Here is a 15,106-nt window from a genome sequence, read left to right as displayed (position 1 = left end):
GAGCATTTGAGCATTGTGAATTCAGGAGCAAATTTTAAAAATTCTTTCCTGCCCAGCGATTCTGAGTCTATTCTAGGTCTCCTCTCTGTTGAAACCTCCCATTCCTTTTTCCTTCAAGAAGACCATCTCACAGACCTAGATATGAAAGGAACCAATTCATCAAGGCTTCATATCTCCTCAAGGCAGAAGAATCCTCCATCTCCATCACTCCCCAGCCTGAGACATTACTCAGGTCCAAACTTCTTCTTCCCTCTGTGAATTCAGCAATTATTGAGACAGCCAGGAATCTCAGCACCGGACCCATCCCATCCACATTACTCTTCTGATGTCTTTTTTGTCTCTTTTAGATTGTTGGGCTCTTGCTAAAGTTTTCATTGCAAAAAAGATTTAGCCAGACAAACCAAGAACTGTCTGCCTGGCTTTATTCATCCCAGTGCAATTTGTGACTAAACCCAGATCTCTAAAAACCATAGAAAGCATGTGGTTATTTCAGAGATTAGAGTACTGTGTGTATGTGAATACGTATGTGATGGCAAATCTATGTATGTGTGAGTGTGTGAGCATGCAAATAACTCTTGTCGTAGGACAAAATGGCTAGCTCCTCAATATCCCATTTGATGTTTTTTTTGGTTTTTTTGTTTTGTTTTGTTTTTGGCAAAGAAACTGGAGAGGTTTGCCTTTTCCTTTTCCAGCTCATTTTACAGAAAAAGAAACTGAGGCAAACAGGGTTGAGTGACTTGTTCAGGGTCACACAGCAAAGAAGGCCACATTTGAACTCAGGTCTTCCTGAATCCAGACCCGCCTCTCTATCCACTTATTCATCCAGATTCTCAGACTTGAACTTATAAGTGACAGGAAAAATTGAGAATTGTAATGAGAGTTTGGGGTTTTCAAAAACAAAGAGATAAGAGGACAGGAGAAAGCCATCAAAAGCTACTCCCAGACTGGTGATTCAGTCATTAAGAAATTCCCTTACATCTCTCCCTTTCAATTGCAAACTATTTCTTGACACGAGTGTCCGATTTTATATATCTATTTCCTTTTGCCTCCTAATTTTCCTCCTGGGGTGAGGGCACCGCTTCGAGAAAGGATGCATCATGAAGGCCATGATTCTTGAGGTGGGCTTTGAAAGAGTTAGGATTTGGGTAGTTGAAAAGAGAAGGGAATTTTGAGTGGAGGAAGCGGGAGGAGCAGAGACAGATAAGCAAGAAATCAATACACATGATCGGGAGCAACAAATAGTCCAGTTTTCCCAAGCTTAAGGGATACAAAAACTTGTGATTTCTTAGGTATAGAGAACTCCCAATGAAGAAGCTCTCTCCATAAATGTAGATCGGTACCTTCTCTGCAACTTAAGAGAGTTCGCTGGGCTAGTCAGAGATTGCATGATTTGCCCAGGGTCACATAACCCATATGTTTCAAGGACAGGACTCCAAGCCAGGTGTTTCTGACTATAAGGTGAGGTTTTTATCCATTCATACATCTTGTTGTGATATTGCTATAAGGGGGTCATGTGAAAAAAAAAAACTTGGAAAAGCACATTGGAGCTATAACAGAAGGCCTTGAATTGTAGACTGAGTTTTGACTAAATTTAGCAGGCACTGAGGAAGCATTGGGGGATGTTGAGCCATGTGGTGACTGTTTGGAGTCAGACAAATTGAGTTCATATTATGATTCTATTCTTTTTTTCCTCTGTTACTGAAGGCAAATATTTAAGGCTCTCTGGTTTAATTGTTTTCACCTATAAGAGAGTAGAACTGCCATATTATTCCCATGAGAAGTTTTGTTACTAGATTCTAAGAAACAACTTAGCCTGTTGGCTCTACAGAATGTGTGTGCGCATTACCTATACCTGTGTATAGGCCTGAATGTTCCCCAAATTCAGCCACAATCAGTAAGCAGGCAATGGACAAGCTATATATGCACACACCCTTGAGAGAAGGGAGCGTCACATCAAAAATGCGTGTTTCTTTTCATTTAGGCTCACTCTAGATTTCAGAGACTCTCAGTAACTAAATTCTGCCAGAATGAATGACAAGTGAGAACCTAAGGACCAAATTAAGTGTTTGGTCTTAAAATTAGGGGTTCTGTGACTTTGTATCTTAAAGCAGGAAGACAGCTTAATTTGGGGAAAGATGGATTGGTCCAATAAAATGATTTAGAGCAGAGAAAAAAAAAAGTCCCTTTTTTGAGATGAAAAGTGACCCAGAGGCATAAAGCAGTCTAGTCTGTCTTTGATGATTAATTTGAGGGATTCTGGGCTCTACTAGTCTTCTTTGTTTGAACTCATCTTTTATTCAGTTAACAAACATTTATTCAGCATCTGCTAAGTGCTAAGTATTGCGCTAGGTGCTGAAAAAACACAGACAAAACCATACATTCCCTGCTTTCAGGGAACTTACATTCACGGGTTCATTTACTATGTACACAGATAAGTAAATACAAAACCCATACAAATAACACACAAAATCATTTTCTGGAAGGGTGAGATATATTGGTAATTAGGGGATCAAAGTAATCTTCTTATAAGAAGTGCTGCTTAAATTAAGCTTTGAAAAAAACCAGAGTTTCTATTCTCTAAGGACCAGGTAACAGAAGGAGGATGTTCCAAGATAGAGGAAGGGCTCCTGTACAAAGATGGGAAATGGAATGTTGTAGACCAAAGCATCTTAAACTGTGGGTTGCAACCCTATGTGGGGTTGCATAACTCACTGTAAGGTGTGTGAAAAATTTGACAACAGTAAAAGATTTCACATATTCTGTCAAGATTTAATTCTTCATATGAAAAACAAGCACTTCTATCTCATTAGTATGCAAATTGTCTTTCATCTTTAATAAATGATACAATTATATATGTACCAAAGAATTGTTTTAAAATAAGTTTCTTTGTGATTTATTATCAGTGAGTATTTGATCTGTAAACCTGTTTTATAACTGGGTTCACATAAAAATTTCTTGGGAGAAAAGAGGTCTTGAGTAGAAAATGTTTAAGCCCTGTTATACACAAGACAGAGCAATGGGGTCAGTTTTGAAGGAGGATACAGTTTGTAAAAGGAATCCTGGAAAATTAGACTACAGTCAAATTGTGAAGGGTTTTAAATGTCAAGCAGAGGAACAGAGGAGTTTGCATTTTTGTCTTGGAGAAAAGAATGAGCTTCTTAAAAAGATTGTAACTATATACAATTTAATAATAAAATTAATTTCAAAACTGCATTTATTCTCTTTCCATACCATTGTCCTTTCAACTAAATAATAAAAAAGAAAACCTATCATAACAAATCTGCATATTCTAAAGAGAAACAAATTCCCATATTGACCATATCTAAAAATGTTGGTCTCCTTATGAATTGGAAGTCCATCACCTCTCTTTCAGAAAATAAGCATGTTTCATTTTCTGTTCTCTGAAATTATGACTTAACATTACATTGATCAGAGCTGCAAAATCTTTCAAGATAGTTTCTTTTCAAAATTTCATAGTCAAGATTGGGAATTTTTCTCTGAGTTCTGCTTACTTCACTCTGCATCAGTTCAAAGAGGACTTTAGATTTTCTCTAAAATTGTCCACGTCATCACTTGTTCTGGCATAAGAACAATCTATCACACTCAAATGCCCCTTTTGCTTAGCCTTTCCTCTTAGGCAAATTCTTCAAATTCTTCATTTCTAGTTTAGACTGTGATGAAAAAAAGCTGCTATATTTTTGTACCTATAAGTTCTTTTCATTTTCTTTTTCCCAGAACTACAAAGGGTAATACTCTCTGTCCTTGAGGCAGTGTAGTTGATATGCAGAAAACGAATTCATCACCAATGTGATCCCAGCTATATAGTTCTAAGCAGAAGTTGTTTTTTTTTTCCCATCCTGAAAGTCAGCACAAAAACAAGTCACCACAGAGCCGAGAACACCAGGGAGAGAAGCTCTGCTCTTCACATATTCCTCTTTTTCATCCAGGCTACACAGCTCCCAATTAAAACAGTGCCAGATCCAGAGGGGCCAACATAATTCCTGTCTCTGCATCCTACTCCTTGAATTACCTTGGCAGGTCACTTAACCCATCTGTGGCTCAGTTTCTTCATCTGTAAAATAAGTTTAGCCAAGATGACCTCGGTGTGACTGGTTGGTTCAGATCTCTGGACCTGTGAGCCCCTAGAACCGTAGGAGCTATCCAGCCCCTGAGCAGGAGAATGTTCCCCTTAACTTTATCACTGGGGAAATAAAGCATGAGTGTTGATACTGATAATTTTGGGAGAAGGCAGGTGTACATGGGAGCCACGAGATTCATACAGTTGGAGGCAGACTCAGATCCTCCGGGATGAGATCTTCAGTGTTAGGTGGGGTTAGCAGAGGAATTGCAGGCTGGGGGAAGGCTTTGATGGAGATGCAGGAGGTCCACGGTTCCACATCCAATCTGAAATCCAAGTTATGTCCAACCCCTGAGACTCACTCTCTGCAGGGGTCTTGGGCTGTCTCACCTTGCCATGTCCTGTCAGAAATCCCAGTCATGTCCCTGAGGTTAAATTTTCCCTATAAAATCCACTGATGGGCCATCCCTTGGCTGCCGCCTTCCTTTGGGTCAGCCACTAGGGTACTCTCCTGGTGTTTTTCCCCTGATCTTCCCCCATGTCTCCCCTAACTCCACTAGGCTTCCCAACCCCACTTCTCCTTATAGCTAATTCTTTTAGGGTGCTAAGCCCCTTTCAGGATTTAGTCTGCCAGTGAAGGACCTGCCCCAGTCTCATGGAGTGTTTCCTTTCTCCTGGTAAATGGTTCCACTGGGGAACTTGCCCTTTCCATCATTTTTTATTAAATCCCCTTTCTATGGTCTCTCAATTCTAGTTCCTGTTTACCATTCCTGGAATCCCTTCATTTTGTCTGTAATCTCCTCCCTAAATAAATCTACCTTTTGCCAAAGAGATGGTCATTGTGAATCCTTCATATGACCAAACCCCAACTTTTGGTGTCTGCCATCACCTGGTGTCTACATCACCCATCTCCTTCTGGTGTCGAACCCCACATCATTTTGGTGCAGAACACATCCCTCAGTTTGCCTACTTGCTTCTCTTTTCTTCTCTTCTCTACCCTGCTTAGTTCCTGCATTTCCCCAAATAATTTACTTCTATTAAAAGTGGCCATCCTAGCTTTTGGCAGTGTAGGTACCTGTAGCCTCTGCATGAATTGGCTATTATTGTTCTGTGCCGTTTATGAAGGTACTGTTAGAAATGCCTTGGGTAACAATATGATGAGCATCTGCTCGTCCCTCACCTGATGTCAGGATCCAGGTGACTCTGTATAAATGATCTCAAGAGAAAGGGGAAAGGATAATGTTTGGTACTGAGGACACACTTGTCAGTGACTTTGTGATACAGAGCAAGGGAAGTGAATAAGCATTTATGTTGTATCCTGGCTGTTTGATGTACAGAGAATGGATCCATGAATATATTTTAGAAAGAAATATGAAGAAGATAAATGAAAAAAGCACATAGATACAATAATATGATGTGGAAATAAAAGGCTAGACCTTGGTAGGGGGGTAAATGGGGGAAGAAGGGGAACAGGTTTTTTTAAGCATTTTTAGAGAAACACAAGAGAATTAAATAAAGAGCAGAATTCTTGCTGAGAGCAGATAAGATCATGAAAATAGATCATAGGATTGTAGATTCGAAGTTCAAAGAAACCTTGGAGATCATCCAGTCAGGCCTCCTTAATTTTAAAAATTAGGAAACCAGGTATAAAGAGATATTAAGTAATTGTGAAAGTCAGGAGGCAAACTCATTGTTTCTCACCCCAGTTCCAATTTTTCCTATACCAGTTCTGCAGTTTCCCACTATACCGCATTGATTGGTAGACTTGCTTTATACTTTCCTCCTGTTTTCTCTGTAAGGATAATGATCTTTGGGCTCTAAGGAACAAAACAAAAATAGCTAATAGGCAACTGATATACATATTAACTAGAAAGGCAGTAAGAAAGCACCCCGCTTCCCCATGTGAGTTCAATTCAACAGACCCCAGACGAATGACTTCCTATGGTACTAAAATGGCTTGCAGATATGAGCCCTAAACCTCTTTCCTAGATCTCTGAAAGAGCTTGGATAATGGGGGGTTGTGATGTAAGACTGCGACAGGGCCAGCATTGACCCAGCAATGAAACAAAAGGAACAGAATTCTTCAAACTATGGGCCGAGATTGACTTTGCTCCTTATCAAAATCCGAGAGCATTTATTAAAGGATGGTTACTGAATGTGTAGAAAAGGAAGCAGTGGTCACAAAGCTTTTTTAAAAAGAGATTATGCTGAATTAATCTAATTTCCTTTGTTGACAGCTGGTAAATTGGTAGATCCCAGGACTGCTGGAGATATAGAAACATTAGGATCATAAGAGGACATCAAGTCAATCTAACTTATCATTTTTCCTTATGAGGACATTGAAACTCAGTTAACTTTTCCAAGAATCATGTGATGTGAGATATGAAGTAGGCCTTCCTGACTTTGGGTCCATCATTTTTCATTTCGCTCCAGTGCCTGTAGAGTTTGGCTGTCGTTTGTTTGGTTCTCAAGAGTATAGCTAACTATAAATGTTTTTTTACAACAGTAAAATATTTTTCAATCACTTATCTATGAACCCTCCCAGTACAATGAAAATTCCTCGAAAGAAGGATTTCACAATTGTCTTACTGTCTTCAGATCTTAGTGCCTTGCAAACAGATGTTTACTAAATGTTTATTGAATTAAATTGAGTTATTAAAAATGGAGAGATGTGATAAGACAGCATAGTATAATTATAAGTGGGTGCAGAATTGATTGAATATGCAGAGAAAAGAGTCTTAAAAGGAATCAGTAGTTTATTCATAATCTATTAATGGCTTGATATCAACTTCAAAGGAGGTGTCATTATCATTAACGAAGAGTCGCATGGATTTATATTTAGTCCTGGTAGTTAACATTCTTTATCAGTGTCTTGGACAAAGGCAAGATAGTACAACAGGAAGAAACTGAATCTGTGTTCAAATCCTGATTTTGATGCTTACTCTCTGGGTAACAAAGGAAAGTCATTATCTCCTGGGGGGGCTCAGTTTCAAATTTTTAAGAAAAAGGGGCTAGACAGGCCTCCCCCAAGGTCTTTTCCAATTCAAACTCCATAATCCTGAATTCTTAAGTGTTTTGCCTATGAAATTTTAAGGTGACAAACCTGGCAGAGATAGTTGAAATACTGGATAACAGTCATGATTGATTCAAAAAAAATCTCAGCAAGCTAGAGCATTAGATCAAAATTAATGAATCAAAATTCAGTAGAGATAAATATCAAGCCTTACAGTGAGGGTCAAAAAATCATCTTCACGCATAGAAGATGGGGGAATCACGATTATTTAGCATTTATTGTGAGAAAGATCTGGAATTTTAACGGATTGATAATATTAGCATGTTATAGCAGCCAAAAGAAAGCTAATAGAATAAGGAGACAACTTTATTATACTTGCCCTCATCATACTATATCTCAAATATTATATTGTGTTCTTGATGCCACATTTTGGGAGAATATTAACCAACTAAAGAGTACATAAAGAGCCATCAAGAGTGTAAACATGACATATATATATATTATTTATCCTGGAGAAGACATAATAATTTTTGTCAAATACATGAAACATTATGATATGGAAAAGGGATTCGATTTTTTTCTATTTGGTTCTCATTTTAGGTGGGGTGTAAGGAGAAACTCCTTAATGGCTTACTTTTCAGGGAGGCAGTAGAGGTCTTCGAGAAGAGCTGGATGGCCCCTTGAGGAGTATATTATAGCTGGCTTCTGAAGTTTCTTCCAGCTCTGAGAGTCTGATTGTCTCTAATGCATATCTCAGAGCCTAGATTATAAAAATTTCCAGGAATCCATGGAAACGCACAGAGAAATTCCCAGGAATACATGATCTTTGGAGTCACACTTCCCCACCAAAGTCTATCCTGGCTCTTCTCCTTCCAACAAAGTTAGCTCTGCAATCATGTTATAATGGGCCCTCCCGTGCGAAACTTCTGCACCAGAACACTCAAATTGAGGGATAGGTGTCCCCATTAAGACTATAGGAAGCAACTACTGTCTTCCTGCCGTCACAGCTCCATTGACCCGTCTCCCTGATTGTCCTAGCGTACCGTGGCTCAGGCATAAAGCAATATGGAGGAATCTGTATTATTTTTCAGGATCCTACACGGGTGGTGTGTCCAGTAATCGACATCATTAACCGGGACACTTTTGCCTACGTGTCTTCTTCCCCAGACATGAGAGGTGGTGAGTGGGGCCGGCTTCTTTTCCCCAGGAAGAATTTTCTTGTCGCAAATGATTGGTCATAGGAAAATAGAGTAATGAAAGAAAGAAAAAAAAAAAAACAAAAAACTTATCAATAGCATGACTTGTGCACCCAGCCCCGATTCTGGCTCTGTCCCTTCACCTTGGAATTATGAAGGAATGGATGAAGTTTTGGAACCTAACTAAAGAGGATAGGAGCTGAAACAAGGATTCCCTGAGAATTAGGGTCCTGAGTTTTGTTCCTAAGAGCCTTTGGCCCTGATTCAAAAAGGCCAAATTATATCAAAGTCCCTTGTAGTCCACCTCAAGCCTCCCTGTAGTAGGCTTTAATTTCATTGGTTGGGAATCAGGGATCTGATAGCCCTACCCAAAGAAAATGAGGAAAATATCCTACTATTCAGTTTACCATTATGTGACTTGTTGCTTTGACCCATTTTATTTACACTTGTTCAAGGACCTTGCCCTCTAATATTTCTCCATGTCTGACTCTTTGTTGTATGGAACCAACCTGACTTCAAAGAAGAGTGTGGCTAATAGGGGAGACTATGAACATGCCTCTAAAAGGACAAAATATATTTTTCCCATTACATAAGCCAAATGAATATGTTTTACATATATATAAACATATATTCATATTCAATTATATCCCATATATATAAATATAATAAATATAAATTGTATAATTTCTTTCTTAACAAACCCTACAGGTCACAACTAAGTTCTTTTTAATTTTTTTTTTGAGGCTGGGGTTAAGTAACTTCCCCAGGGTCACACAGCTAGGAAGTATTAAGTGTCTGAGATCAAATTTGAACTCAGGTCCTCCTGAATTCAAGGCTGGTGCTCTATCCACTGCGCCACCTAGCTACCCCCAACAACTAAGTTCTTTTAAACCTTTCCAAAGAAAATTCATAAAGGAAGTCAGTGAGGGGGGTGTGTATTTGTTTCTTACATATCTCAAGATTTAACACACACACATACAGTGAGAGTATGTATATATATATATATATATATATATATATACATAAATATATATATTTACATAAATACTCATATTTGTGTACATCTGTCTACCTATATATACATACATATATATTATTTTTTGCTATGGTTTAGGGTTTGATTGGACACTCCATTTCAAGTGGGAGGAGCTTTCCCTGAGGGAAAAGGCCTTACGGGTGGATCCCATTCAACCCATCAAGTAAGTAAAAATCTTTACAACTAATTTTTTTTTTGAAAATTATTCTGAAATTAAGAAATGACATAAACATTTCCACAATGTAATAGAATATAAAAAGAGATGATTACATATGAAACTGTACACCTAATATTACTGATAAAAGTTCAATATCTCAGATCTAGGAGGAACACAAATGTGTTAAATATCGAAAGCTATTTGCCAATAATAGGGTGATCAGAGGATATGAATAGTTTTATATGAGTTTCAAAATACTAATGATATATGAAAAAAAGGGATTACACATTTTAAAAACTCTAAGATTTACCTTATATCCTAAAAATTTGAAAAAACTGAGATATGTCGGAGGGATTATGGGAAAACAGGCATGCCAATATATTTCTAATGGGATTGTAAATTGCCCCACTTACTCTAAAAACAATTTGGAACTATATAAGGAAAATAATTTATCTATTCATATACTTCAACCCAGTGGTCTCACTAAGGAGCAATTGACTAAACAATATCTAGTGTACAAAATTAACAGAATAGTACTATAAAGTAAAAAATAAAAATGAAGAATTTGGAGAAGTATGAGAAGATTTGTATGACTGATGCAGAGAACCGGGAAACCAGAACCAGAAAAACTATGCATGTAAATTGAAAGCTCCCTAAGTGGAGGTTGAATAAGTAAAAAAATCAGCTGCAGTCCCAAAGAACAGAGAGTGAATAATATCTCTTTCCTGTCATCAGAATAAAGAGATTACAAGAGCAGAGTGCTACATATATATTGATGGACTTGGTCATCGTTATCACTTGACTGAGTAACTTATAGTTTCCTGGTTCTTCTGGCTACCGTATTTGTGTAGTACATGATCTCAAGAAAGGGAAGTCAGTGTGACAGAAAAAATACTGCCGCTCACATGCAGTAATGCTCATTACTTAGCATCTCATGTGCAGTATCCTATCAAAATTAGGGGCAACGATTCATCCCCTTCCTTTTTCACAGAGTTGTAAGGAAAGTGCTTTGTCAGCCTCAAACCACTATATAATTGAGTTATTAGTGAAAATGTTAACATCCCCGTTTTAGAAAAACCAAGTGTTATTTAGTGCAAATAATATCATCCCCATTTTAGAACTGAGAGAATGAAGACTCAGAAAGGTGATTTCAACCAACAAGCATTTATTAATGACACACAACATGCCGGGGACTGTGCTAAGCCAGGGGGATACAGAGACAAAAAGGAAACAATCTCTGGGAAAGATACTGTTTATATGTACAAACATTTACAAAGTATATGCGAGAAATGTGCGACATCCTAGAGGGATCAGAAAAGTCTTCATGTCTAACTGAAGGGAATGATGAGGGACTCATTCTAAGAGGTGGAAGTGAGGAGAGAAGATTCTGCAGCTTTGTTCCTGTGTAGCAGATCCAGGAGCCAAATTCAGTTCTTCGGACTCTGCTAGGGATCTCCACCACCTTGATCTGTAGATGGGAATCCCACTTTGGCCATCTGCCTGCTGTTTAGAGAGATGGGATGCAACAGGGGAGGAACTCTGGGCTGCCCTGGGACAACATTAGTCCACGTTTCCTCCTCTGGGGGCCGGCTGCCTGTTGGTATGTGCAGAGTGCTCAGGAAGCCCCTGCAGGGGCTGGGATGTTGTCACAAGAGAATGTCAGTGATTACAGGCTCTGTCAGTATGGAGTCCAGTAGTGGGAAGAGAAGGATAAAATCCTCATTGTCAGGAGCAGATAGAGTCAGACATGCTCTCATTTGCATGTGAATTTGTTGCTTTGTACCTTGACTTTTTTTTTCAGTCCAGGAGTTGGCTTGGATTTGTTTTGCCCCATCCACTATCTCAAGTCCCTTTAATCCAACCTTATGTAATAAGATCATAAATTGAGAGATGGGTTAGGGTCATTAAGCCAGTACAAGGCATCTAGGAGGCTCCATGGTACAGAGTGCCAGGCTTGGAGTCAGGAAATCCGGCTCCCACCACTGACTAGATGCATTATCCTGAGCTAGTCACCAACCCTTTTTGCCTCAGTTTTTTCATCTTTAAAATGAGATGGAGAGGGAAATGAAAAAATTACTCCAGTATCTTTGCCAAGAAAACTCCAAATGGGGCCACAAAGAGTCAGACAAGACTGAAACTGGCTGAACAGTAACAACAAGTAGATGAAAGAGGCAGGATTTAAATTTAATTCTTCCTGACTCCAAGCCCACCAAGGGCAGACATTCACAAAACTTGCAAGAGGGACCCAATTACCAAACCTCTAAGAGCTACTTGTGGCAATAAAATATAACAATTTATGTATGTATGTATTCATGTAGACCAAATAGGAGCCACTAACCCATATATAAAGATTCCTGCAGCACCATATTGACTTAGTTTAAAATTTTAATAATATGTATGCCTTACTGCATTTTTATTTATTTTATTAAATATTCTCAATTACATTTTAATCTGGATCAAGCTGCATCCATGAGTCCAATATATGGCCCCTGCCCCCGGAGGTTTGATACCCTAGATGTAGACCACAATCATCAAACTCCAGATAGATACGTTCATATAAACTAAGGGTTAAACCAATAAGATGTGAATCAGCCTCTCATGATTCCACATTCTCCCTTTTGACCTCCCTCCCTCTAGGCTTTAAATTCTTCACTGATGCTGTGTAGGAAACCAAAATTACCAAACCTCTAAGAGCTGCTTGTGGCAATAAAATATAGCAATTTATGTATGTATGTATTCATTTGTCTATCATCTATTTATTATCTATTTATATCTATCCTCCTTCATTAACTCATTCATTTATTCCTATCTGTCTCTGTCTATCCTTCTCGCCATCTATCACTTATCTATTGAGAGATGATGTTACATTGGCCTTCATGATGCTGAGCACAGGGGATATTCTCAATAAATGCATACTTAATCAATCACTGATTGATATGGGTCATAGAAGTGGAATGATCTTGGTGGGGGAGGGAATAGGTGGAAAAAATTGCAAGCCATCCATCTAGATATTCCAGAAAGATGATCATTACAAAGTCAAGGACAAACCCAGCAGCTTATCTGCCTTTCCTTTTTCTCAAAGGCAAATGTTTCTTTCTCTGAGCAACTGGCCTCTCCCTGGAATCATTTGGTTAATCAGCAAAACTGAACTCAACAGGAAGGGGTGGAGCTTAGGAAAAACCAAGCCTGTCCTGGGATCCCTGACATTTTCCTGAAGTCTCAGAGCAGTATTATTATGTGCCAGATACTGTGCTAAGTGCTTTTATAATTATCATTTCATTTGATCCTTAAAATATTCTTATCCCCATTTTTTCATTTAAGGAAACTGAGGCAATCAGAGAGTTTTCTAAAATCTCACAGAGAGTAAATGACTGAGGCTGGATTTGAACTCAAATCTTTCTTGTAGTGCTATTTCTTTACCGTCCCACCAGTCCTCTCATGTAGACATCAGTGATTTGCCCAGAGTCACACTAATGGTAAATATCAGAGAATAGTATTGAAGTTGGATCTTTCTCACTCTAGGTACAACACACTTTCTACCAGATTAGAAACTAAAACTCCTGAGTTTTATTCTTAGTCACATAGTGACCATCCCCAGACCTTAGCTGGACCTTTAGGGGGTTGAACAAGATGAGTTCTGCACTCGCTCCCAGCCCCAGAGTTCCCTGATTCTCAGGACAAAGCTTTGGTTCTCATGGCGTTCTCTGATCTTTCTCAAGATTTTCTAACATCTTGACTTTGATTCAGGGGAACTAAACTTCAATCCTAATTCTGCTACTTATTACTGAGGTGATCTCAGGCAAATCACAGAAACATGGAATTTCAGAGTTGGAAGGAACCCTGGACATTCCATCTACATACTCTTCAAAAGAGTCCCTCCCACAACAAACCTGAAAAAGTAGTTTTTGCTTTGAAAACCTCCAAAGAGGGGAAACCTACTACCTGCTAGGACAACCCATGGGGTATTTTTCCTTCCATCCACCCCACTTCAGGTATCCTTCTGATACTTATCTGCACTTATCTTCTTCATTTTCTATATCCCTAGTTTCTTCAAAGACATGGATCAAGGCCCAATGAATAGAACAGTGGGTCTCAAAATCAGGAATTCCTGAGTTTAAATGTTAAAAGTTTAAATTGTCTTATTTTTTTCAACTATAAAACTGGGATAATAAGAACACCCACTTTGCAGTGTTGTTGTGAGGAGCAAAGCAGGTTATATTTATAATAAAACACGACAAAGCACCTGGCATAGGGAAGGTGGTTAATAAAAGTTAGTTTCCTTCCTTCCTTCAGCCAGTCGTCTCATAAATGGACTCAAGGCCTTTTCCTTCTAACTTCCCTTCCCTTGGATTCTCCTCAGATTATCAATATCCTAAAAGTTCGTAAATCCCATCATCCTTCCTTCTGCCCACATAGTTCTTCCATCACTACTTATAATAACAATAATGATAGCTAACATGTATATAATGCTTATTATGTGCCAGGTCCCATACAAAGCATTTTATACTTAGTTCAATGGACCAGAAAAAAGGAGAGAAACCAGAAAAAGATAGGAGAGATGTTTCATAAAAATCCTGTTTCCCATTAATGATTAGTTGATAAAGCAGCTTTCCCTAAGCCTTTTATTTGCTTCTTTAAGTGACTTGGAGTCCTATTTCATCACTACTATAGTTCCTATCAGAGTCTTCCAAGGCAGTATCCTTGTGAGAGAATGTGTAAATTTTTTCCAAGGACCAAGTGCATCTCATTTTGGAAGCCCGCAGTCAAGGCCATGAACTCCGGGCCTTGGGGAAGAGGCAGAGTTATAGGTGTAGAGTGCCGGTGAGATCCAGAAAATTTATGAGTGACAGCCAGCACGATGCCCAGGCAGTGCTACATGTAGAGGTGCATGTCCTTGTTCTAGGTAGAGTGGAAATTTATTGGTCTTTCTGCAAGAGGAACAAAAAGGAGAGGACAATGGCCTTGGTGTCTGGGGTCTGAAGAGAAGAAATTCTGAGGAGCTTCTGCTTTCCTTTTGCTTACTCTCCTCTCCCTTTTCCTGATGTGCAGGACCCCAATTATTTCCGGAGGGCTATTTGTAATGAACAAATCCTGGTTTAATCACCTGGGGAAGTACGATGCAGCGATGGACATCTGGGGTGGAGAAAACTTTGGTGAGTCCCAGCCCGTGCCCTACCACAACTTCAGGCCTGGAGGCCTAGTGAGACAAAAAAGAAATGCCAAGTATCTTGGTGATAGCCTCCCGTCTCAGAGCTGTGTGTGAGAGTGGGGTGAGTAAATGAGCTGAACAAGTGAGGAAGAGACAGAGCAAATGGGGCCACTGTGGCTTTTACTTGGTGGCTAAAGCTTTATGGGATTGCAGGTGAGAACCAAGAGTTTGTGCCAAAGAAAATTAGGGGGAAGCGGAATCATGCCGGACTGGACAAAGGGCTGGTCTGGGGTTGGAAAGACCAAGGTTCAAGCCCTGAATTTGATTCGTAGGAGCTCTGTCAGTCTGGGCATCCTTTCAGTGTGACTGCCATACCTCCCGAGGACTTTAGAGCGCCTGCCCCTCCACTGGTCAAAGCCCGGGGCCGGCCAGGAAGAGGAGGCAGAAGCGTGGGGTGTCCTGCAAGCTCACTTTGCT

General features: G+C 39.3%; 1 protein-coding gene across 2 annotated transcripts in view; it reads left to right on the top strand.

Annotated features, from left to right (window-relative positions):
• GALNT14 (polypeptide N-acetylgalactosaminyltransferase 14) overlaps positions 1-15,106 on the top strand; it is a 295,893-nt gene that overhangs the window by 231,490 nt on the left and 49,297 nt on the right. For both annotated transcript variants that reach the window (XM_074288126.1, XM_074288127.1), the window contains exons 7-9: positions 8,183-8,270; positions 9,402-9,486; positions 14,530-14,633. In XM_074288126.1, coding sequence (XP_074144227.1) covers positions 8,183-8,270; positions 9,402-9,486; positions 14,530-14,633 — 277 coding nt within the window. The remainder of the gene's footprint in view (positions 1-8,182; positions 8,271-9,401; positions 9,487-14,529; positions 14,634-15,106) is intronic.

Source organism: Sminthopsis crassicaudata, chromosome 2, assembly GCF_048593235.1.
Source record: "Sminthopsis crassicaudata isolate SCR6 chromosome 2, ASM4859323v1, whole genome shotgun sequence".
NCBI lineage: Eukaryota > Metazoa > Chordata > Mammalia > Dasyuromorphia > Dasyuridae > Sminthopsis > Sminthopsis crassicaudata.
Note: the sequence above shows the minus strand (reverse complement) of the source record. Positions and strands in the feature narration are given on the sequence as shown.